At 39.3% G+C, this 18,991-nt stretch overlaps 1 protein-coding gene across 5 annotated transcripts in view; it reads right to left on the bottom strand.

The window, feature by feature from the left end:
* Positions 1-883: 883 nt before the first annotated feature.
* The window catches only part of FLVCR1 (FLVCR heme transporter 1), a 68,511-nt gene continuing 50,403 nt past the window's right edge, over positions 884-18,991 (bottom strand). For 4 of the 5 annotated variants that reach the window (XM_054023989.1, XM_054023987.1, XM_054023988.1 and 1 more), the window contains 9 exons: positions 17,948-18,092; positions 11,878-12,018; positions 10,832-10,899; positions 10,475-10,578; positions 9,069-9,179; positions 6,875-6,980; positions 6,512-6,623; positions 3,577-3,644; positions 884-2,244 (listed from right to left, as the gene is read on the bottom strand). In XM_054023989.1, coding sequence (XP_053879964.1) covers positions 2,170-2,244; positions 3,577-3,644; positions 6,512-6,623; positions 6,875-6,980; positions 9,069-9,179; positions 10,475-10,578; positions 10,832-10,899; positions 11,878-12,018; positions 17,948-18,092 — 930 coding nt within the window. In that variant the 3' untranslated portion in view covers positions 884-2,169. Of the gene's footprint in view, positions 2,245-2,651; positions 2,737-3,576; positions 3,645-6,511; positions 6,624-6,874; positions 6,981-9,068; positions 9,180-10,474; positions 10,579-10,831; positions 10,900-11,877; positions 12,019-17,947; positions 18,093-18,991 lie in introns of all 5 variants that reach the window. The other variant, XR_008444498.1, reaches the window with a different exon arrangement.

Raw genomic sequence — 18,991 nt, 5'->3', positions numbered from 1 at the left:
GGTAAGAGAGTCACCTGGTTGGTGGAAGACCAGGGGGTTCTACCTCCTGCTCCAAATCAGGTAGAGTAGAAATTTGAAAACTGGTCTCCCAGGTGGATGCCATAACTACTGGAATAGTGGCAATAATGGGGTGGCCTCTCTTGCTCTCACCAGTTTTTCCTGACAATGGGCTCATGTGGCCTAAATCCAGGAGAGGACACACAGCAAAGAATCCCAACCTGAGATAAGTGCCTAGCAACCAGGATCAATGGAAGTTAGATGCATAAATACTGAGATGGAGCTGGGCCCTGAGCACCACCCCCTTCCTCTGCATTTCACTCCTGGCTAGGTTACGCGGGTTCCCACTCAGCTTGCTGCCTTCTGAAAATCCCTTTCTTAGGGCTCTAACTCTCCCAATGCAATACATAGGATGCCTGGGCAATTAACTCAGGGGCTGTTATTTCCAATGGCAGCAGGGTGCCTATTAGTTAGGCATTGCAACACCTAATTCCCCTTTATATTTATGGTCAATACTATGACTTGGGAATGGAAATATTCAGTAAATTTCACAGAAAAGGCGTGGGCAAAAGTGATAAGTCACAGAAAGCTAATCAAACAAAGTTGTTTTCGTTACATCAACACATGCAAGAGCACAGTGAGGGGTGCTGAAAGGCAAGGCCCGGGGGAGTTACAGAGTGAGCTCACCTCACAGCAGCAGCTCCCCACTCCAGCTGTTGTGACTTAGTGCATTTAGCTCACAGCACCAATCAGCTATGGTCCATCTGCCCCTCTGTAAATGGAGAAAGAAAGGCAGATGAGCCAAACCTGAGTAGCACTGTGATTCTGTGCACCAGGTCGCAAGGCCACTCTGCTTGGGGGCATAATCAAATATGTTTTACAACCATTTCCAAGATTTCACAGACTTTATTCAAATTCATGATTTTCATGATCACTGTGACAAAAATCAACCTTACTTATGACCCACAGTACAAAGAGCAGATGCTCCAACTGACGCCGTGAAGCACTTCCCTTTCACAATTTGTTTAAAGCTATACGGACTGAAGGACAAATGTGTTTTACTTCTCAGCAAGTTATTTGCAAGTTACATGATAAACACAAGCGTTTAACTAGAGACTATCATTACAGTTCATGATGCAGAGACATGGTAAGGATGGAAGACATTTTCTGTTAAGTCAGCAAATACACAGAGGAGGTGTTTAAACATGTACAGTGGAATTTCCCCAACAATGTAAGACAACACAGATATAACTTAGATTGAGCCAAGGCTCTTGTTTACAACGTTCAGCAATAAAGGCACAATCTTTTTGTAAACATGTACTCATCTCACATCAGCTATCTAAAGTAGCATTCAAAGCATTTTATGGAGGTATATCAAGTCATAGCACTCCATTGCCTATGAACACTTTACCTTTGTAAAAGTGTGTCAATATTCAATAGATCACTATTAAGTCTCCCCTGTAAGTATTATGATGAATTTATGCAGAAAGTGTTTCCTCTTGCCTGTATCGGGGTACCAACAAGTTTCATATACTGTGGTTTTCCCCAAGGCAATTAAAGCTTCAGATTTCACTCACTGACACATTCATGCCTGCAAATTTATTTATTTTTTTTGCTCTATGTATTGTGCTAAAGACAGAATCCCTCAAACAGGAGGACTGGTTTAAAATTTGCAACACTTTTATATTAAAAATACAGATAAAATATCAATCCCTTTCAGTTGTGTGTCTGCTCAGTCCATCTCTCCCCAGTAACAGATTGTGCATTAGGAAAGTGTGACTTTGGGCAAATGAATTAACCAAATGTATTGACTTCATTAAAAACTGACTGGCCATTTGTTATGAGATTTATATTTTGAGATGCAAGTTTCTTTACCATGAGGTTCTGAGCATGCACTGCTTTCGGGAGGGTGGACAACAGTCAAAGAAACCTTTACCAATGAGACTACCAAATTTGAAAAATGCTATGATAAATATTCAATATAAAGTTAAAACCGTTTATGCCTTAGGCAAAATGAATTGTGCATCTTCATTCAGTAATACTGCATGACTCTCACACCAATATTCTAACAAAATTCTTACTACTCATACATACAAATCCAGTGATTATGCTAATCAGTGCAGTTCACTATTACATGAAACTTGTGCGTTTTTAGAGTATTTTCCTTCTGCCTCACATGGCTGATTCTGGCTGTTTTTTTAACACAGTGTTATTCTTTTCATGTTCTGTAGGACTGTCAACTGGTACCTGCAGAAAGAATTAAGGGATTAAGTAGTTATACAAATGAAGCGGTCCCTGACTTCAGTTTGCCTGGGAACAATGAGACTAATCATTAAATTCTACAGTTCATATAGCCAGTTAGACTATATTACTGTTTTAGAAACTAGATTTGGTGAATAATTAGTTTGAGTTAGATGATAATAGAAAGGCATAAAAAACAGATTCCCTTCCCCCTCCAATTTTTGATTAAAAGTCGTATGGAATTTAGATCTCCTATAAATTATATAATTTTCCCATCTATATTACAGATGGAGTGTTGACATGGATCTTACTGAGATTAACATTCAGCTCATCCCCAGTGTATTTAAATCCAATAGAGGAGAATCTTGAAAATAAGGAAATCCTGCTGTAACTTATAGGTACATGTGAATTACCTAAAGTAGGCAGAAAACTGTGTGATAGATGCTGTTATAGTAAGACTTCACAAAGGCATCTTCATTTCCTTGAAGGTCAAGAAAACTACAGGATGGAAAGATTTCAATGGTTTACCCTCATTTAAACAACTAGTGACTATGTAATATATTGCAAAGCTAACAGCTGGGGTACACATCTTGTGATCTACTAAAGAACCTAAAGCAATGGTTATTGCTCAACTTTCCCTCACTTCAAAAGGAACAAAGGGATACACCAGGGATTGGCAGCCCGTCAGGGAAATCCACTGGTGGGCCGGGACAGTTTGTTTACCTGCAGCGTCCGCAGTTTCAGCCGATTGCAGCTCCCACTAGCCGCGGTTCTCCATTTCAGGCCAACGGGGGCTGCGGGAAGCAGTGGCCAGCACATCCCTCGGCCCGCGCCGCGCCACTTCCCGCAGACCTCATTGGCCTGAAACGGCGAACCACAGCTAGTGGGAGCTGCAATCAGCCAAACCTGCAGACTCTGCAGGTAAACAAACCATCCCGGCCCGCCAGCGGATTTCCCTGATGGGCCGCGTACCAAAGGTTGCCAATCCCTGGGATACTCCAAAACCGCACTCAATAAATTCGTCATGGCATGAAACTCTACCATGCCTTTCTTTAAGACACACGTGGACCGCACTTAAAGGGAAGACCATTATATCACTGAAATGCCAAATATACAGCATGTACCCTAAGCCATGGAATCCTGCTAAGAGATATACACATATCAGTCACATAGAGAAATAATCAGATAACTGAGGGCAGGTCCTGAAGTGTATCAGTTGCTCTAGCTGAATTAGGAAGCAGTCACATATTGTATTTTGATGTTAAATACTCATGAAATTACAAGTCAAATATTTAAGTGCAATAATACAACCAAAATATAAAAGGTTAAATCACTTACAGCTTTAAGGTCTGTGTTCAAAATCCCAGAATTTACAGTGTGTCTCCGCAAATCAGATTTGATTAAGGCTGAAACAAAGAAAACATTTATAACCCCCAACTTTCCCATAACGCGACCATTCCAGGAGACTGACTGTACCACTATGGCACAGTTGTGGCAATTACTTTATCACTGGTTCAAAAGAGATTTCTTTATTTGCACTCTGACTTATTCACCTACCCATATTATTCACAAATTTTAAACTTGCCCCTCACAGAAGTCATTTAACAACAGTTTTTACATATGACATTTTCTTAGCCGCATTAAGCCATCGGTGAGAGTGTGGTGAATGTTGACGTTTTTGGCACATACTCAGCTGTTTACATGTGTACCGGGAAGTAAGTCCCAGGTATAAATTTGTGAACCAAACAGTAATTTCTCTAGTCTGAGAATGTTAGAGCTGCCCAGAATGAAATCTTGTCAGGCTGTTTGCATGTCTCTAAATCCCCACAGAAGAAGGCCCTCAGAATAGAAGACTTATGTACAGAATCTCTTTTATGAAAGAAGAACAGAAGAGTTTTATTTCTAGAGGGAAAGCATCTACTTCCATGCCCCAGCACCTCTCCCATGTTCCCTCAGAGTGCACAATGTCCATGGATTTCTTACTAAACATCAGACCACCAGAGAAGAATGCTATCAAGCCACCCACTGGGGAATGAAAGCATGTGAATGGGACGCAGTACTCCAGGAATCACTCTCAGGTAAGATTCCTGCAAGTCAGTTCCTCTCTTCAAAGCAACATGCTTTGACATTCAAATGCATTAAATTACAAGTGTGGTCCAGTGAACCAACCACAGGCCCGAGATCAAAAAATCCCACATTCTAACCATGGATTTGACTTGTTGTGGCACATTGAGCAAGCCACTTTATCTGAGGCATAGATAAGCTCCTGTCTATAAAACAAGCGTGATTTGCTTCAGTTTCTTTGCACCACGTTATATAAGTACTAGGGTTATTACAGTATCAAAAATGTTCTGGATTACTACAAAAGTGAAGCAGTGCTTATTCACTTTTATGAGCTGATACTGTATATAGGCTATAAAGCTTTAACAACCAAATTTCTAGTTCTTCATTGGATAATTTACCTTTAAAAAAGGTCTATAAGCCAAGGAATCAAACTCAAGCTAGTGAGGGAAAACTTTCACATACACATAAAATGCCATTATTTCCTCACTAGCCAATTGACATCCAGCATTCCTCATAATCAAAAGGTTCTTATCTTAAGCACACACTCAGTGGTGGGTATTTCTAATTGGCTAACAAGGTTAGTTTTTCTCCTTATTATATTCCATAATGGATGGTTTTGCCTTTAACAAAGAAGTTGCAGACAAAAAATAAATGTGAAGAATGCCAATGCCATCCAAAAATTTAACAAGTCATTAAAAAGCGAATGCCTAATCAGTTCTCAAAAGCCAGCTAGAAGATGACATGAATGTTTTGCACATTAATAGCATACCATTAAAAACCTTTAAAAAATAAGTAATTTGTAAGACAATTACTAGTAGAATTGCTTATGCCCCACATATATAGGGCATCAGATAACACGAGATCTTATAAGACAGCTTTGCAAGCTTGTCAATAACACCTACAGGCAAAAATCTCTTATCCCGCTCAAACACCAATATGCACAAGAGCCCCATCTCCCAATACACACACTAGTGCACATGTGGATATGTGCAATCCAACACTCTAGGGATGAGGCACATAAAACTTCGAGCTTTCTTGAGCCATCAGGTTTGAACAAAGCCCAACGATACATTAGTTGCTCTTTTAGATTTCTAGAGGATTAGTTTTACAGATTTTAGCCAACTCCTTATTCTCATAATTTTGTAAGTAATAATACCCCTCTAGCAGTCAAACTCCAGAGAATGAGATAGCTGCCATCACTGATGTCTAATACCATAACTAGGCAATTCCAACCCTTTTCTGATGGCAGCTGGAAGGAATTTGTGGTTTCACCTCCAAACTGGCAGATCAAGTTCATACAAAGAAACCTCTTTTTCACAAAATAAAGCTTTGTGCTGTCTGTTCATACAACCATTGGATCATTCTATTCTAGAAGAGTGATCACCCCAGGCAACTACTAGAGATAGTCATTCACTCCAAAAACATTAAAATCAATTATTAAAAAAACCTGGATTTTTGCATAGGCCAGAAAGGACCATTGTGATCATTTAGTCTGACCTCCTGTATAACACAGGCCATACACACAAGGCCAAAATAATTCCTAGAGTATATCTTTTAGAAAAAACATCCAATCTTGATTTAAAAATTGTCAGTGTCAATTGAGAATCTACCATGACCTTTGGTAAGCTGTTCAAATGGTTTATTACTCTCATTGTTAACAATTTATTTGTTATTTCCAGCCTAATTTGCAGTTATTTGCTGAGCAATGTATTTGATTGGAGCTAAAAAAAACCCCACATATTTAAATAATCACTCTGGCTTGTAAACAGACAGACATTGCTGGCAAAACTAACTTCGCCCAATAAATCCATTTAACCAAATCTATCCAAAAATCTCTATACCTTAAATGTGCTTTTTCATACTTTGGATTTAAAAATAAATCCAGTTTAATGTACTCATTTAAACTGATGTATGTTTTTCTCATTTATGTTTACTGAAGATAGTCAAATGTTCTAAATTTATGAAGACACTGTAGAATTGCAGCCAGGAATATGACTGTATATGTAGTTGCTGTGTTGCCCTTAGAATGAGGTATGCATGCAGTAAATATGGATAACGATTCTTTAATCAAGAAATAATTTTCCATCCTTTGACATAGATAAGAAAACGGTGTGTTTAAACTCTATTGCTTTGTTGGAGACACTGACTCAACAACAAAGAACAAAAATATCTACATAAATAAAGATAAATAGCAAATGTGATTAGTTACCTGTTAAAATAATGCCTACAAACATCCATGCACAGAGGAAAAGGTTTCCCGCACGAGGGTCATATACTGTTATGAGCTTTCCTTGAACCAGCGTAAAAAGAATCCCAAATATCTGTAATCAATCATCATAAAACATTTCAGATTTTATTAGACTCACTTAGTAAATCTCTTCTAATTTAGCTTATAAAAATCCAGATCAGTGTATTGCAGTTTATCTACCAGTCTAGAGACTGGTAAATAAACAAACACTATAGGAGCGCAATAAAATGCCAGTAGCCAAATGTAGGACTGTTTCCCCAAAAATTCAGGCAGAGAGACTTTATTAAATGTTACCCTCATATACAAGAATAAGCCTGCAATAACCTGTGCTGAAGCATTAAGGAGTCCTGATGAAGTGCCTTCAGACTCTGGGTATGTAATTTCCACAGCAAACTCAAAGCCAAGCGGGAGATAACCTGTCATGAAGAAGCTGAAGGGGGGGGGGGAGGAGAAGGAGGGAGGAAGGACAAGAGTATCATAAGTGTGGCTCTAATCCATTGTTATGGATATGAAAAACAAACCAGAACAAAGGTCATTTTAAAGTATCAGGTTACAGTGTCATGTGCTTGATTTCAAGAATTTATATAGTTTAGGGCTTAATCTGGCCCTCCCTAGTTATCTGCCCTTGTCTTACAATTTCATTCTCATATTCTTCCACCATAGATTCTAGTCCTGACACGTTTGTCTTATTCTCATTGATCTGGAAAAAGGGGTAAACACTGAGGTGGCAAAATTTGCAGATGAATAATTTTGTATCAAGATAGTTAAGTCCCAAGTAGACTGCGAAGAGCTACAAAAGGATCTCATTGGGTGACTGGGCAACAAAAATGGCAGATGAAATTCAATGTTGATAAATGCAAAGTAATACACACTGGAAAACACAATCCCAACTATACATATAAAATGATGGGGTCTAAATTAGCTGTTACACTCAAGAAAGAGATCTTGGAGTCATTGTGGATAGTTCTCTGAAAACATCCACTCAATGTATAGCTGCAGTCCAAAAAGTAAACAAAATGTTGGGAATCATTAAGATAGATTGGGAATCATAAGATAGATAATAAGACAGAAAATATCATATGGCCTCTATCTAAATCCATAGTACGCTCACATCTTGAATACTGTGTGCAGATGTGGTCGCCCCATCTCAAAAAAGATATACTGGAATTGGAAAAGGTTCAGAAAAGGGCAACAAAAATTATTAGGGGTATGGAACAGCTGCCATATGAGGAGAGATTAATAAGACTGGGACTCTTCAGCTTGGAAAAGAGACAACTAAGGGGGGATATGATAGAGGTCTATAAAATCATGACTGGTGTGGAGAAAGTAAATAATAGGCAGCAGGTTTAAAACTAAAAAAAGTAGTATTTTTTCACAGAATGTGCATTCAACCTGTGGAACTCCTTGCCATAGGATGTTGTGAAGGCCAAGACTATAACGGTTCAAAAAAGATAAATTCATGGAGGATAGGTCCCTCAGAGGCTATTAGCCAGGATGGGCAGGGATGGTGTCCCTCGCCTCTGTTTTCCAGAAGCTGGGAATGGGCAACAGGGGATGGATCACTTGATGATTACCTATTCTGTTCACTCCCTCTGGGGCACCTGGCACTGGCCACTGGATACTGGGCTAGATGGACTTTTGGTCTGACCAAGTATGGCCTTTCTTATGTTCTCCCATAACCATCTCTGTGTTTTGTTCCATGCCACCCTCTATATATAGAGCTCCCTTCTGAAGCTGGTCCACAAAGCCACTACCCTCTCTTCACTAAAATCCCTTTACTAAAAGGCCAATTTCTTGCAAGTGCAGGACTTAAACAGGCAATTTAGTCACCAAGCTGTTCATTTATGCGGAGGAACGGGATTGACCATCAGTACAGACACTAGACCTGCAACTGGGGATTGCTGTGGAAATTGGGCGAACTAAATGATGGAGGGCAGATGGGAACTCAGTGTACTTACTTTTTACAATTATAACTTAGACTTAACGCCTATCATCACCACAATTGCTTCGCTTATATATCCCTTTCCTCACCTCTCTGGGGTTTTTTTAGATTATACGCTCTTGGGGGCAAGGACTGCATCTTCCTCTGCATTTGGGATGAGCCTAGCATATTTCGGATGCTAGGAAAATATAAATTGTACATATTAGCAAGTAGTATTAGTGAGCTCAAATGCCCAACCCCACTACTTTTGTTTATTTGGGGGGCTGATCCAATGATCATTGAAGTCAATGGGAAGACTCATTTGTTTCAATGGGCTTTGGATCAGGCTCTCATAAGAAAGCTAAATCTGGTCTTCATCACACCAGTGAAAATTGAGAGTAAATCTACTGACTTCAGCAGAGACTAGAATTTGGTCCACTCACCCATTGTATCTGTAGCAGAAGATAGGTTGTATGTATGGAAAGGGAGTTTTACAGGTATAGTCTTTTAGTTTAAAAAAAAAAGCCCTTAGATACCTTTAAATACAGTTTTTAACTAGAATTACAACCTGTCTTCCTTTCCCCTTTGATTCCTTACCCAAGCACTCCTCCAGTCACAAACACTATTACAAGGTTTCCAATGTCCAGGGTGAAAGTAAATATGATCATTCCAACAAATGAGAGAATGTAAACGATTAAAGTAGTCTGTCTGCAAACAAAACCCAAGAGAAAATACCCATTGTAAACCGGAGAAGACAATACATATTGTCAAACATGGAACAGTCATATAAATATTACATATTCTCTTTGCTACAACTGAAATATCAGTTTTAAAAATCTGCTTCAGGTAATTCCAACTCAGATATATCATGCATTTCAGTGAGGCTCTGTCCGTCCCCTTCTCCTCATTCCCTTAGTTATATGGCTGCTTTATTCAAGCCACAATGGAGGGGAATGACTTGCTCAGATTCACAGAGGACAAGTAGTTACACCAGAAGATGACGTCAAGCCCTTTGTAGTTCCCTGCTCTATTGCATTCTCTGAACGACACTACTGGATTACATGCTATACTACATCAAATCTCAAGCAGCCAAATTGAACACTATTTCCAATAAAAGTGAAGAGTCAGATAAAAAACAAGCCAAATCTGATTAGAATGAACTATTCATTTTACAAATTGTATTACAGACTGAGCAACTGAGGCACACGCTTGTTTTATTAGCCAATCACATGCAGCAGAGCAACCATCCTACTGCATTACCATCCACTGGGGTTATTAAAGCTATTGTACATAATTTATGATAAAGAAACAGTCACTGAAATAAGAACTTCACTCTAAGACTGAGAGTTCTTGTTTTGAAAAATCAATATCCCCTATTTCCCTTGTACATGTTTGCTAAATGCCACAGCATGTGCATACTACAGAGCCTGTAACAGTGTTCTGCTGCACAGACATGCCCTGGATTAAAGGTTGTGTTGTGCTTATTTAAAGATCCAGCAGAGGATGCAAAAATTTGAATTAATAAATTAAGCTCCTAATTTACAATATGACAATGTGGTGAAGCCAGTATGCTCCACCAAAGGAAGGACTTGTTGGGTCAAAGCTGGAACAAGATAAAATGGAGAGCGGTGGGACTGCTGGAACCCAAGATGCCTTTCCTATTTTGCTAACATCATGCATGCATTCTCCAGCCACAGGGATAGACAGAAACCCCTACAAATTCACATCACACTATAGTGGACTCAGCCCAACCTTGCCAAAACCTCATCCTGGCCAGAAACCAATGAGATTGAGTCTAAGACTCTTACCACAGTCTCAGTCATGGCACTCCCTCAAGGACAAAGAAAAATCATGGACATACTGATTTTTTTTTTTTTTATCATTTCCCTTCTGCCTTCCATAAAGGTGCACTTGAATCTTTGCATTTTTATAGAAGACTTTTTTTTCCCCTAACACAATTGCACATCCGCCTACCCCTGCCCATCCCAACTCCACTCACTTACTTGTATGTTTTGGTGTAATCCAGCCACAAACCGCAAATAATGGAACCCACCATTCCTGCTACCACCAGTGTCAAGCCAATCCTCCCAGCATTCACTTCTTCTCCCTTTCAACAAATATTTATATGGTTTTTATTAATGACTCACTTCCACTCAAGGAGTCAGGCTCTCAGGCCTCTTGACAGTTATAAGTACAAACACTAGTACTTATCACCTCTATAACTGTATGGAGCATGCAATTTTAAGGGACTACAAAGGAGACTCTGAATCCTTGATCACACAAAAATGCCTACAAAACATCTGGGACACTAACTCTACAGATATACAAATGAAAAAGCAAAGGATTCAAGAGAAACTTACCTTATAATATGTCACTATCATTTGGTTCAATAATGTGGAGACAGAATAAAATGCCCCAGTCATCATACCTGCAATAGAAAAACAACATGATGTACCCTCCATATCATAAGTGTCAATAATAATCAAATGTTTACATTTAAAGAAGCTACGTTCCCCACCAGGAAATTCAGTAAGTCACCAGCTCGATGTCTACTTATCGCACTTTTTTTTTTTTTTTTTAAAGATTTCTCTGTATCCTAAAGCGCCCCCATCCTCCCCCTATACTCTGTGCCCAGACTCTCAAGGGCTAGCATTCAAGCCACCATCTGTCTGGATGAGGAGAATTCGAATGATAACTTTAGAGGTCTATGTTAGCTACTCCTTAAAAGGAGGCACGAAAATTAAAAATCACACGTCTGAATGTATTTTACCTATTCTTAAAAATGATAATTAAGATAATAACTTAAAGAGATTAGAGAAAATATATTTATGGTTTCCTCAGGGGGTTTGCTTTGTGCATTTAAAAGCATTTTGTACACAGCTTCATTGTTCCCACAGTTTGTTTCCCTAGGTCTTCCACACATCAGAGAAAAACAAAGCAATAAGCAATAAAGCTACTTTCCTCAACAAGGCTTGCTCTCCCAGGCTGTGTCTACACTAGAGACATTTACCATGCTAAGTGACATTTGTCCCCTCAGAACTACTCTCTCAATCATTTAGCAGCTATAAAGACTATGATTTGTCAAGGCTTCACATCAATTAAGCTTCAGTCATTCCAGGCCCAATTTGAATGCCAGAAGTGCTAGTACAAACAGTGTAAGTAATCCTTCTACTATAGTGGGTGAAGGATGTCAGGAGTAGAGCTAATGACAGCCTTTCCTCTACCTGCTTCCTCCAAAAGTACCATGATGCACTGAATTCTGCTCATAGTTTTTGAGAAGACCACAGGCCACCCACAGTTTTTGATCTCAAGCTGCTAAACGAGTGATGGCATGGCAAAGATCAGATGGACTCTAGGAACGTATCTCGCCTTTATTACCAGCCTAAAGACAGAAGGCAACACTCACCATAACTGATCAGCAAAAGCACAAAAGGAATATTTCTGAACAGGTTAATTATTGATTGTTTATAAGAGTAATCTTCAGGAGGAATGTCCTGGAGAACTGCTTGAGCCTGGCTTGGAGGAAATTTAGGCTTTTCATCAAACACTAGAACAAACAGAAAAGAAAAACATTAAAAGGATTTTTCACCCTACTTATCTTTATCAGTTTGCTTTGAGTAATGGCTTGGGATTTTATGTGAATACAAAATGTTCTGGTTTAAGGAACATTGTAAAGTAGATTTTATGAAAGCATAAACAAACATCTTCTATTCTGACTTTATCCTCCAATGAGGGCTAGCCAGTCTGAACATGCCACCTCCATTCACTCTGGTTGGAGCGCTACTGACAAACATATCCTAGAGACATTTTTTATCTGTCACATGTTTGGGCCCTTAAAACTTAGAATATAATTAGTTCAAACAAATGCCAAAGTCATGCTGTGGCATAAATTAATTGGCACACTATTCAGAGCACTATGTCTCTCTCTTTTCAAGATGACTGAACAGCTTACCCACACCAGCGTCAACATATTCCACTCTACTTGGACCTGGTCCAGTTTGTAGTTGGAGTCCCAGAAGTAAACAAGCCAGTGAATCAGCACATTCCTAAATACACCTTGAGCTAACTTCAGTTCAGAAAGAAGATGCAACAGTTCAGATCCTGAAACTGAAGCATTAATATTGGTAAGCCTCCACCATAACTTCTTTTTAAAGAGCTTGTTTTCCTCCTGGTTGAGTGTAAAGGACCAAGATTAAGGGCTTGTCTACACAAATGATTAGTTTTCAGTAGCTGGGGTCTGAATCTACCCCACAATAGCCTGCTGTGAACTAAATGCCCATGTGGACTCTGCTCCGCACATAAACAATTCGTTAGCACTCTTTGATCTAGTCCTCTTTGAGATGGGACTAGATTAAAGCGCATTAATGAACTGATACGGTGGGTCAGCAGGGTCCACATGCACAGTTAATCCACAGCAGGGTAGGTTAGGATATTCACACCCCAGCCTGCTGCGAACTAAATGTTCATGTAAATAAGCCCTAAGAGTCCTTTACTCTGGATATACTTCAAGGGAGACCATTTTGTTTCACTGGAAACTTGTCAAGTTACAATAACTCTCTTCTTTCTGATTGGCCCCACAGATAACTGAAAAACAAAACATTAAAGCTGTGATTTTCAACTTTTTCTCATTTGCAGACCTCAAAAAATTTTTAAATGGAGATGTGGACCCCTTTGGAAATCTTAGGCATAGTCTGCGGACCCCAGGGGTCCACAGACCACAGGTTGAAAACCACTGTTCTATAGTAACAACAATCTTTTGCAGACTGCTTAAATAACCCCTGCATTAGAGGACTGGCAAAAAAGAAACAGTGTTTAAACTGCTGATTGCTCCTTCTCATGCTCTATCTTGTCCTTGTACTAAAGAGGAAGTCAGCTGACCTTCCTTGAAAGCGTCTTTGAACCCTAGTTAGATGGGAGATATTCTTTTTGGCTAACATTGCTAACACAACCTATGACAACCTATATTAAGGTCTAAACATACTATAATATATTAAAATCGTTAAAAAAATAATATTTCATCAGTACATTTGCTGCCTACGTTTTAGAGTCAAACCATTCAACTGATGGAAGTCACTGGCTAAGTACCTGGAACCAGCGTTTGTTGAAGTGCTAAACCAGCTTTTGACAGAAGTAGCTTCTTCTGCAGATGCAGAGAGAATATTTTCTTCATTTCAGTTTATTCCACTAGTTCAGTTCAATGACTAGTCAATTCAAAGGTAAGGAACTGACTGGGAGCTGAAAAAGCAGGAAAGCTTGTTTTCCTCTTCCAATGACTGAATAAAAACAAGATGTCAGAGATCGACTAGCCCTAAAATCTTGAAGGACATGCAGACAAGAAACAATTACTTCAATTCACTATCTACAGACAGTACTTCCTTTGATTAATAAATCTGTTTGAATGCAAAACATGTTTTGATTAACTTACTTGTTTTTGTATGTATCCAGCATATTTAAAAGTAGTTTAATAAAAGCAATTTTAAAATGCTGTTTCTGTGCATTTAACTGAATTTAAATTTCCATTCAAATTCAGTTTGCCACAAATCACAAGTTAAAAACCAAAAACAAACAAAAATCATCTAATAAACAAGGAATGTGTCATTCTTCATTTTCTAACACAATAAAAATATAAAAATTAAGAAAATCTGAACATATGTTACAGTATAAAATTGCTAAAATAAATGTGAATAGATATAGTTTAGTAAAAAGTAGTACCAAAAACTTAGGGTAAGGGTTATATTTAATAGCAAATCAACGTATTTCAATTGTTACCAACCAATGAGACTCAGCTATTATTTTGGAAAATAACTAAAAAGTACAAAAGCAAAACAAGATTAGAAGTGATTATTTAAATCAAGGTTTTCTGCTTGCTGATTTATATCATGATTAAAATCAATCCACTCTGGAATGAAGCAGGATCACATTAATCAGATCACCTAGCCCTTAAGTATTTAGATGTTCTGCTTACAGTGGCAAAATGAGGGTCAATCTAGCTCCCTTATTTAGTAATAAGGCCGAAAGTGCATTGCTATGCTAACTCCATTATATCTCAGTATTACAACATTTGTGACATAAGGTCACAAGATGGAAAAAAAAAAAAAAAATCACAACTTTGTGCAGAAGACCTGTCAAGGACCTCTATATTGTTTATGCACCATTTTAAAGGGCTTAAATGGTACACAGAGTCTTCATGCAGACCCTCTACAGAAGGATGAATTTCACCCCAATCCTTAAAGATTCTACAATACACAAACACAAGAGAATAGGGCAGGGGTCGGCAATGTTTGGCACGCGGCTCGCCAGGGTAAGCACCCTGGCGGGCCAGGCCAGTTTATTTACCTGCTGACGCGGCAGGTTCGGCCGATCGCGGCCCCCACTGGCCGCGGTTCGCGGTCCTGGGCCAATGGGGGCGGCGGGAAGCCGCGCCCAGCACATCCCTCGCCCCCGCCGCTTCCCGCCGCCCCCATTGGCCCGGGATGGCGAACCGTGGCCAGTGCGGGCCGCGATCGGCCGAACCTGCCGTGTCAGCAGGTAAATAAACTCGCCCAGCCCGCCAGGGTGCTTACCCTGGTGAGCCCCATGCCAAACGTTGCCAACCCCTGGAATAGGGCAAGAACAGACTTTCAGTGGTACCTGAATTTACATGCTTTGGTATGGGTTTGTATCAGACCCTTAACAGTCTGTAGTATAACTTCTTTTATTTACAGTATTAAAAGTTGAATTTCTGTAAATATACCATTGGCTCCGGAGTTTCTTTAGGGATCTTTTGGATACAAATAAGCCAATGAACCCTTTAAAATCTTTCTGACCTTTGTATATATCTCTAAAGACATAGTAACACCATACTAGCTCAATATCCGGTGGATATAAAAACAGTGTCAATAATTGTTCAAGTGCCATTCAGCTGTATTTGATGCTTTAGCATTTTTCCTTTTTCACTGTAGGTGGAACCACTAAAACAAAGCACATAAAGACTTACGAAATAAAGTCTAAACACAAATCCTTTCTAACTTGCTATTTAACAATACTTGAAAGTGTTTACATTTTAATCTTAGTAGGATTCAGTTCTCATTACTTTGATCTATTCAATTAGTATTTTTCCCCCTACCACTTCCTTAAACTTTAGTCATCCTCAGGTTAGATAAATCCATACATTGCTATTTGGTAATCACTAGACACTCAATCACCAATTTGCAGTATTGATCAGCAGCTTTCACATTGACTGTGAGTGAGAAACGTGAATTCAGTATCGAAGACTGAAAAAATAAGAGCAGCTCACCAGCTTTATACAACCACATCAGATGTTCTATCCATCCTCCTGAAGCTTTAGCAAACCAAGCCCTGCTAAAACCTCACAACTCCTTCCAATGACAGGTGATGAGGTTTTATCAAGAAAACAGGAGATAAACTATGTGGTGTAGAAGGAAATCAAGCTCAACTTTAGGTAAACGTTATACATGAGGAACATGGACATATTTGTCCATGTGGAATAAAGCAAAGGGAGTATATCACCTATGAAAGCCTGCAACTCATTCATTTATCATAGATGTAACTGACCTTGGGCTTGTCTAGATGGGTTAGAGCCTGGAAAGCTGGGGTGTAAATCTGCTGCACACTAGCATGCTACACACAGTCTGCGTGCCGCGGATGCTGCCGCTGTGCCCTGGTTTCTAGCAACCAGCAGAATAAAGAACACTATCCCCAGGGTTCAAAAGGAGTACTCTTAACTCTGGCACCATTAAGCTGAGATCCTCTTTCTGAACACTTCTTTGAACCGACATCAGTCATTTAGGGAATCTCCTGGTGTTGGGATGGCTGAAGATTTTACAGTTGTCAACTGAAGGAATGGCAGAAAATCAAGAGACTTCAGTTATAATAACAAGTCCAAAAATAGACTAAGAGGGAGCAGAGCATGAAGACATGTTATCTGCTGCCAACAGAGATAACCTTTTCCATACCTGGTAGTAACACTGGAGGATTTTATGCAACTTTACTGGACACGCTAGATCAGAAGCTGATGTCTCATAATCCAAGCTGCAAGATGAAGAGACTTTGGCCTGGGGATGCAGAACAAGGCTGTCTTCCTGGGCTAGGCATTCTGAACACACCGAAGACAACCATGACAGATCCAGAAGATGCACATACCTCTACTACTTGGCCCAAACAGGAGGGATCAGAATGACACAGGCCTTGTCCTGTCTGATCACCAATGTACATACAAATCCACAGAATAGGAGGATTCTGCTCCAGTCCCAACAAGAACACATCTCTAAATGTGTTTCCATCGATCTCTGCTCTGAAGCAAAACTGAGGGAGCTTTGCATTGCTACACTTGCAGCTAGCAAAGAAAAGGAAGATACTGAAGCAACTGGGGCCAGGCTCTTACACTCTCACCTGTGAACATTCAGTGCCTTGAGGGAATGCTTGTGCAATCCCAATGCCCACTGCTTTTTGAGCAAGTTCCCAAAGCTCAGCAACACCTTGGAGCACAACCCACAAGAGGTAACATGCAGAAACCACCTCAAGTATTATCAGTGTACAATTTATAGAAGCTTATTCTCAATTTTTTTGCTCCAATGGCATTTCAACTGGTTTAAAGTTAAAACAGGAATTTGAGGCGAAGTCTACTCTTAAAACATCTTCTGGTGTTGTAACATCAGTTAGGGTTACTTGTGGCACCTTAGAGACTAACAAATTTATTTGAGCATAAGCTTTCGTGGGCTATATATATGTTCCATTCTATGCATCTGAAGAAGTGGGATGTAGCCCACGAAAGCGTATGCTCAAATAAATTTGTTAGTCTCTAAGGTGCCACAAGTACTCCTGTTCTTTTTGCGGATACAGACTAACACGGTTGCTACTCTGAAATCAGTTAGGGTTGTGATTTTTCTTTTTAAATAACGTTTTATACCAGCAAAAGCTCTAGCTTAGATGCAGTTATACTGGCCAAAAAAAAAAAGGGCTTTTGCGGGTACAGCTCATATAATTATGGGGAACTGGTATTCGCTATTCTGACAAAAGCACTGTTTGGTATAAACTGCATCTATACTAGGAGAGTTTGCCGATACAGCTATTCCTGCAAACCTTTTTTAGTGCAGACTAGGCCTAAGTCTATTCAGGTCTTTTTCTACAGCTCAGGGCCAACACACAATATGGCATAGCATGGTTAAACGCAGGCAAACACTATTTTAGCCAAACAAAACTTGCACATGAATTCAACCTATCTACTTATACAGCCCTTACCGTTATAAGCAGTACCTCCCAAGAACAAAAAACAAGCAAATGTAATTCACCACTTGCTAAGAGTATCTCGACAGAAAGCAGATGTATGGTGTGACACACTGATAAGTGTATTCCAAGGAAAGCCAAGTCAGAGAGGCGGGGTTTGCAATTTTTTCTAAAACCTAAAGGTCATGGAATTTAGAGTCACTATTAGATTGCTCAGCTCACACAGTCACTATACGAAATGTTTCACTTACCAACTCCTGTTAATAAGAATAAAAGTGTGGATACTGCTGCTGTTCCATAGAACATGATGCTGATATTATGCCCCATTAGATCAATATCATCAACTGTGTTTGGAACCAAAACTGGTGGTAACAAGAAGCCAATTGCCGTGCCAAGCTGTAAAAAGACAAACAAAAAACAAGTACATTTTCCTGTGAACACGAACAATCAAAAGAACAAAGAAAAAAAGTCCTACACTGTGGAATATGGAGCTTATATTATAGCACAGAAAGTGATTAATAAGAATTACAAAAGAAAAGTGTTTCTGCATTGTACTGAAGGGCAGTAGTTATTGATCTGTCAATCTTCCTGACAACCCACATCCAATATTTCCATAAACCAGTTTTCCTACTCTTCACTGCAATGCTACAGTCGGAATGTTACACACTGACAAATAAATATATGGAAATCCTTCTTTACGGAGGAAATTTCATACGAGAACACTGCTTTATGCACACACATTTACTTGGCCTGTCATTCTGTGACTGAATGTACAGTAGATCTAGACAGGACACACGTTTCTCTTACAGACCAGTCTTCACTCATTCTTGATCATAATCCTGCATTTGACTTCACAGCCTGATGTTATAAAAGGGAAGTTCGGCATTATATTTTCACTGCAGGATTAATCAGGAAGAGAAAGGCAACAGGGAAGGGAATGCCTTTGTAGAAACACATTTTCAGTTACTATTAAGCCTGATAAGAAGTGCCATAAAATACAAAAGTAGCACGTTTATGTTTTGGACCAGTTTCAATTCAGCCTCTAATTCAAGAAAAATAGAAGGCTGTGATTTAAAATTTGGCTCCTGGTATGTAAAACATTTGAAAATTTCTGCAGGCGTAAGCATAGCATAGCTTCTTTAAATTTATCTTGGTTTTGTCTCGTTACTTTAGCAAAAATAAACTATTTTCTTTTTCAGTAAAAAGTGAAACATTGTCCGTCAGGCTAGAAACCCCAGTGACTATTTCAAGTAGTTTAATTTCTATAATTATGTCTGAAAATCTTTGTTAAAAAA

This window comes from Malaclemys terrapin, chromosome 3 (genome assembly GCF_027887155.1).
Source record: "Malaclemys terrapin pileata isolate rMalTer1 chromosome 3, rMalTer1.hap1, whole genome shotgun sequence".
NCBI classification, from domain to species: Eukaryota; Metazoa; Chordata; order Testudines; family Emydidae; genus Malaclemys; species Malaclemys terrapin.
The sequence above is the reverse complement of the archived record's forward strand: the minus strand, read 5'-3'. Positions and strand labels throughout refer to the sequence as shown.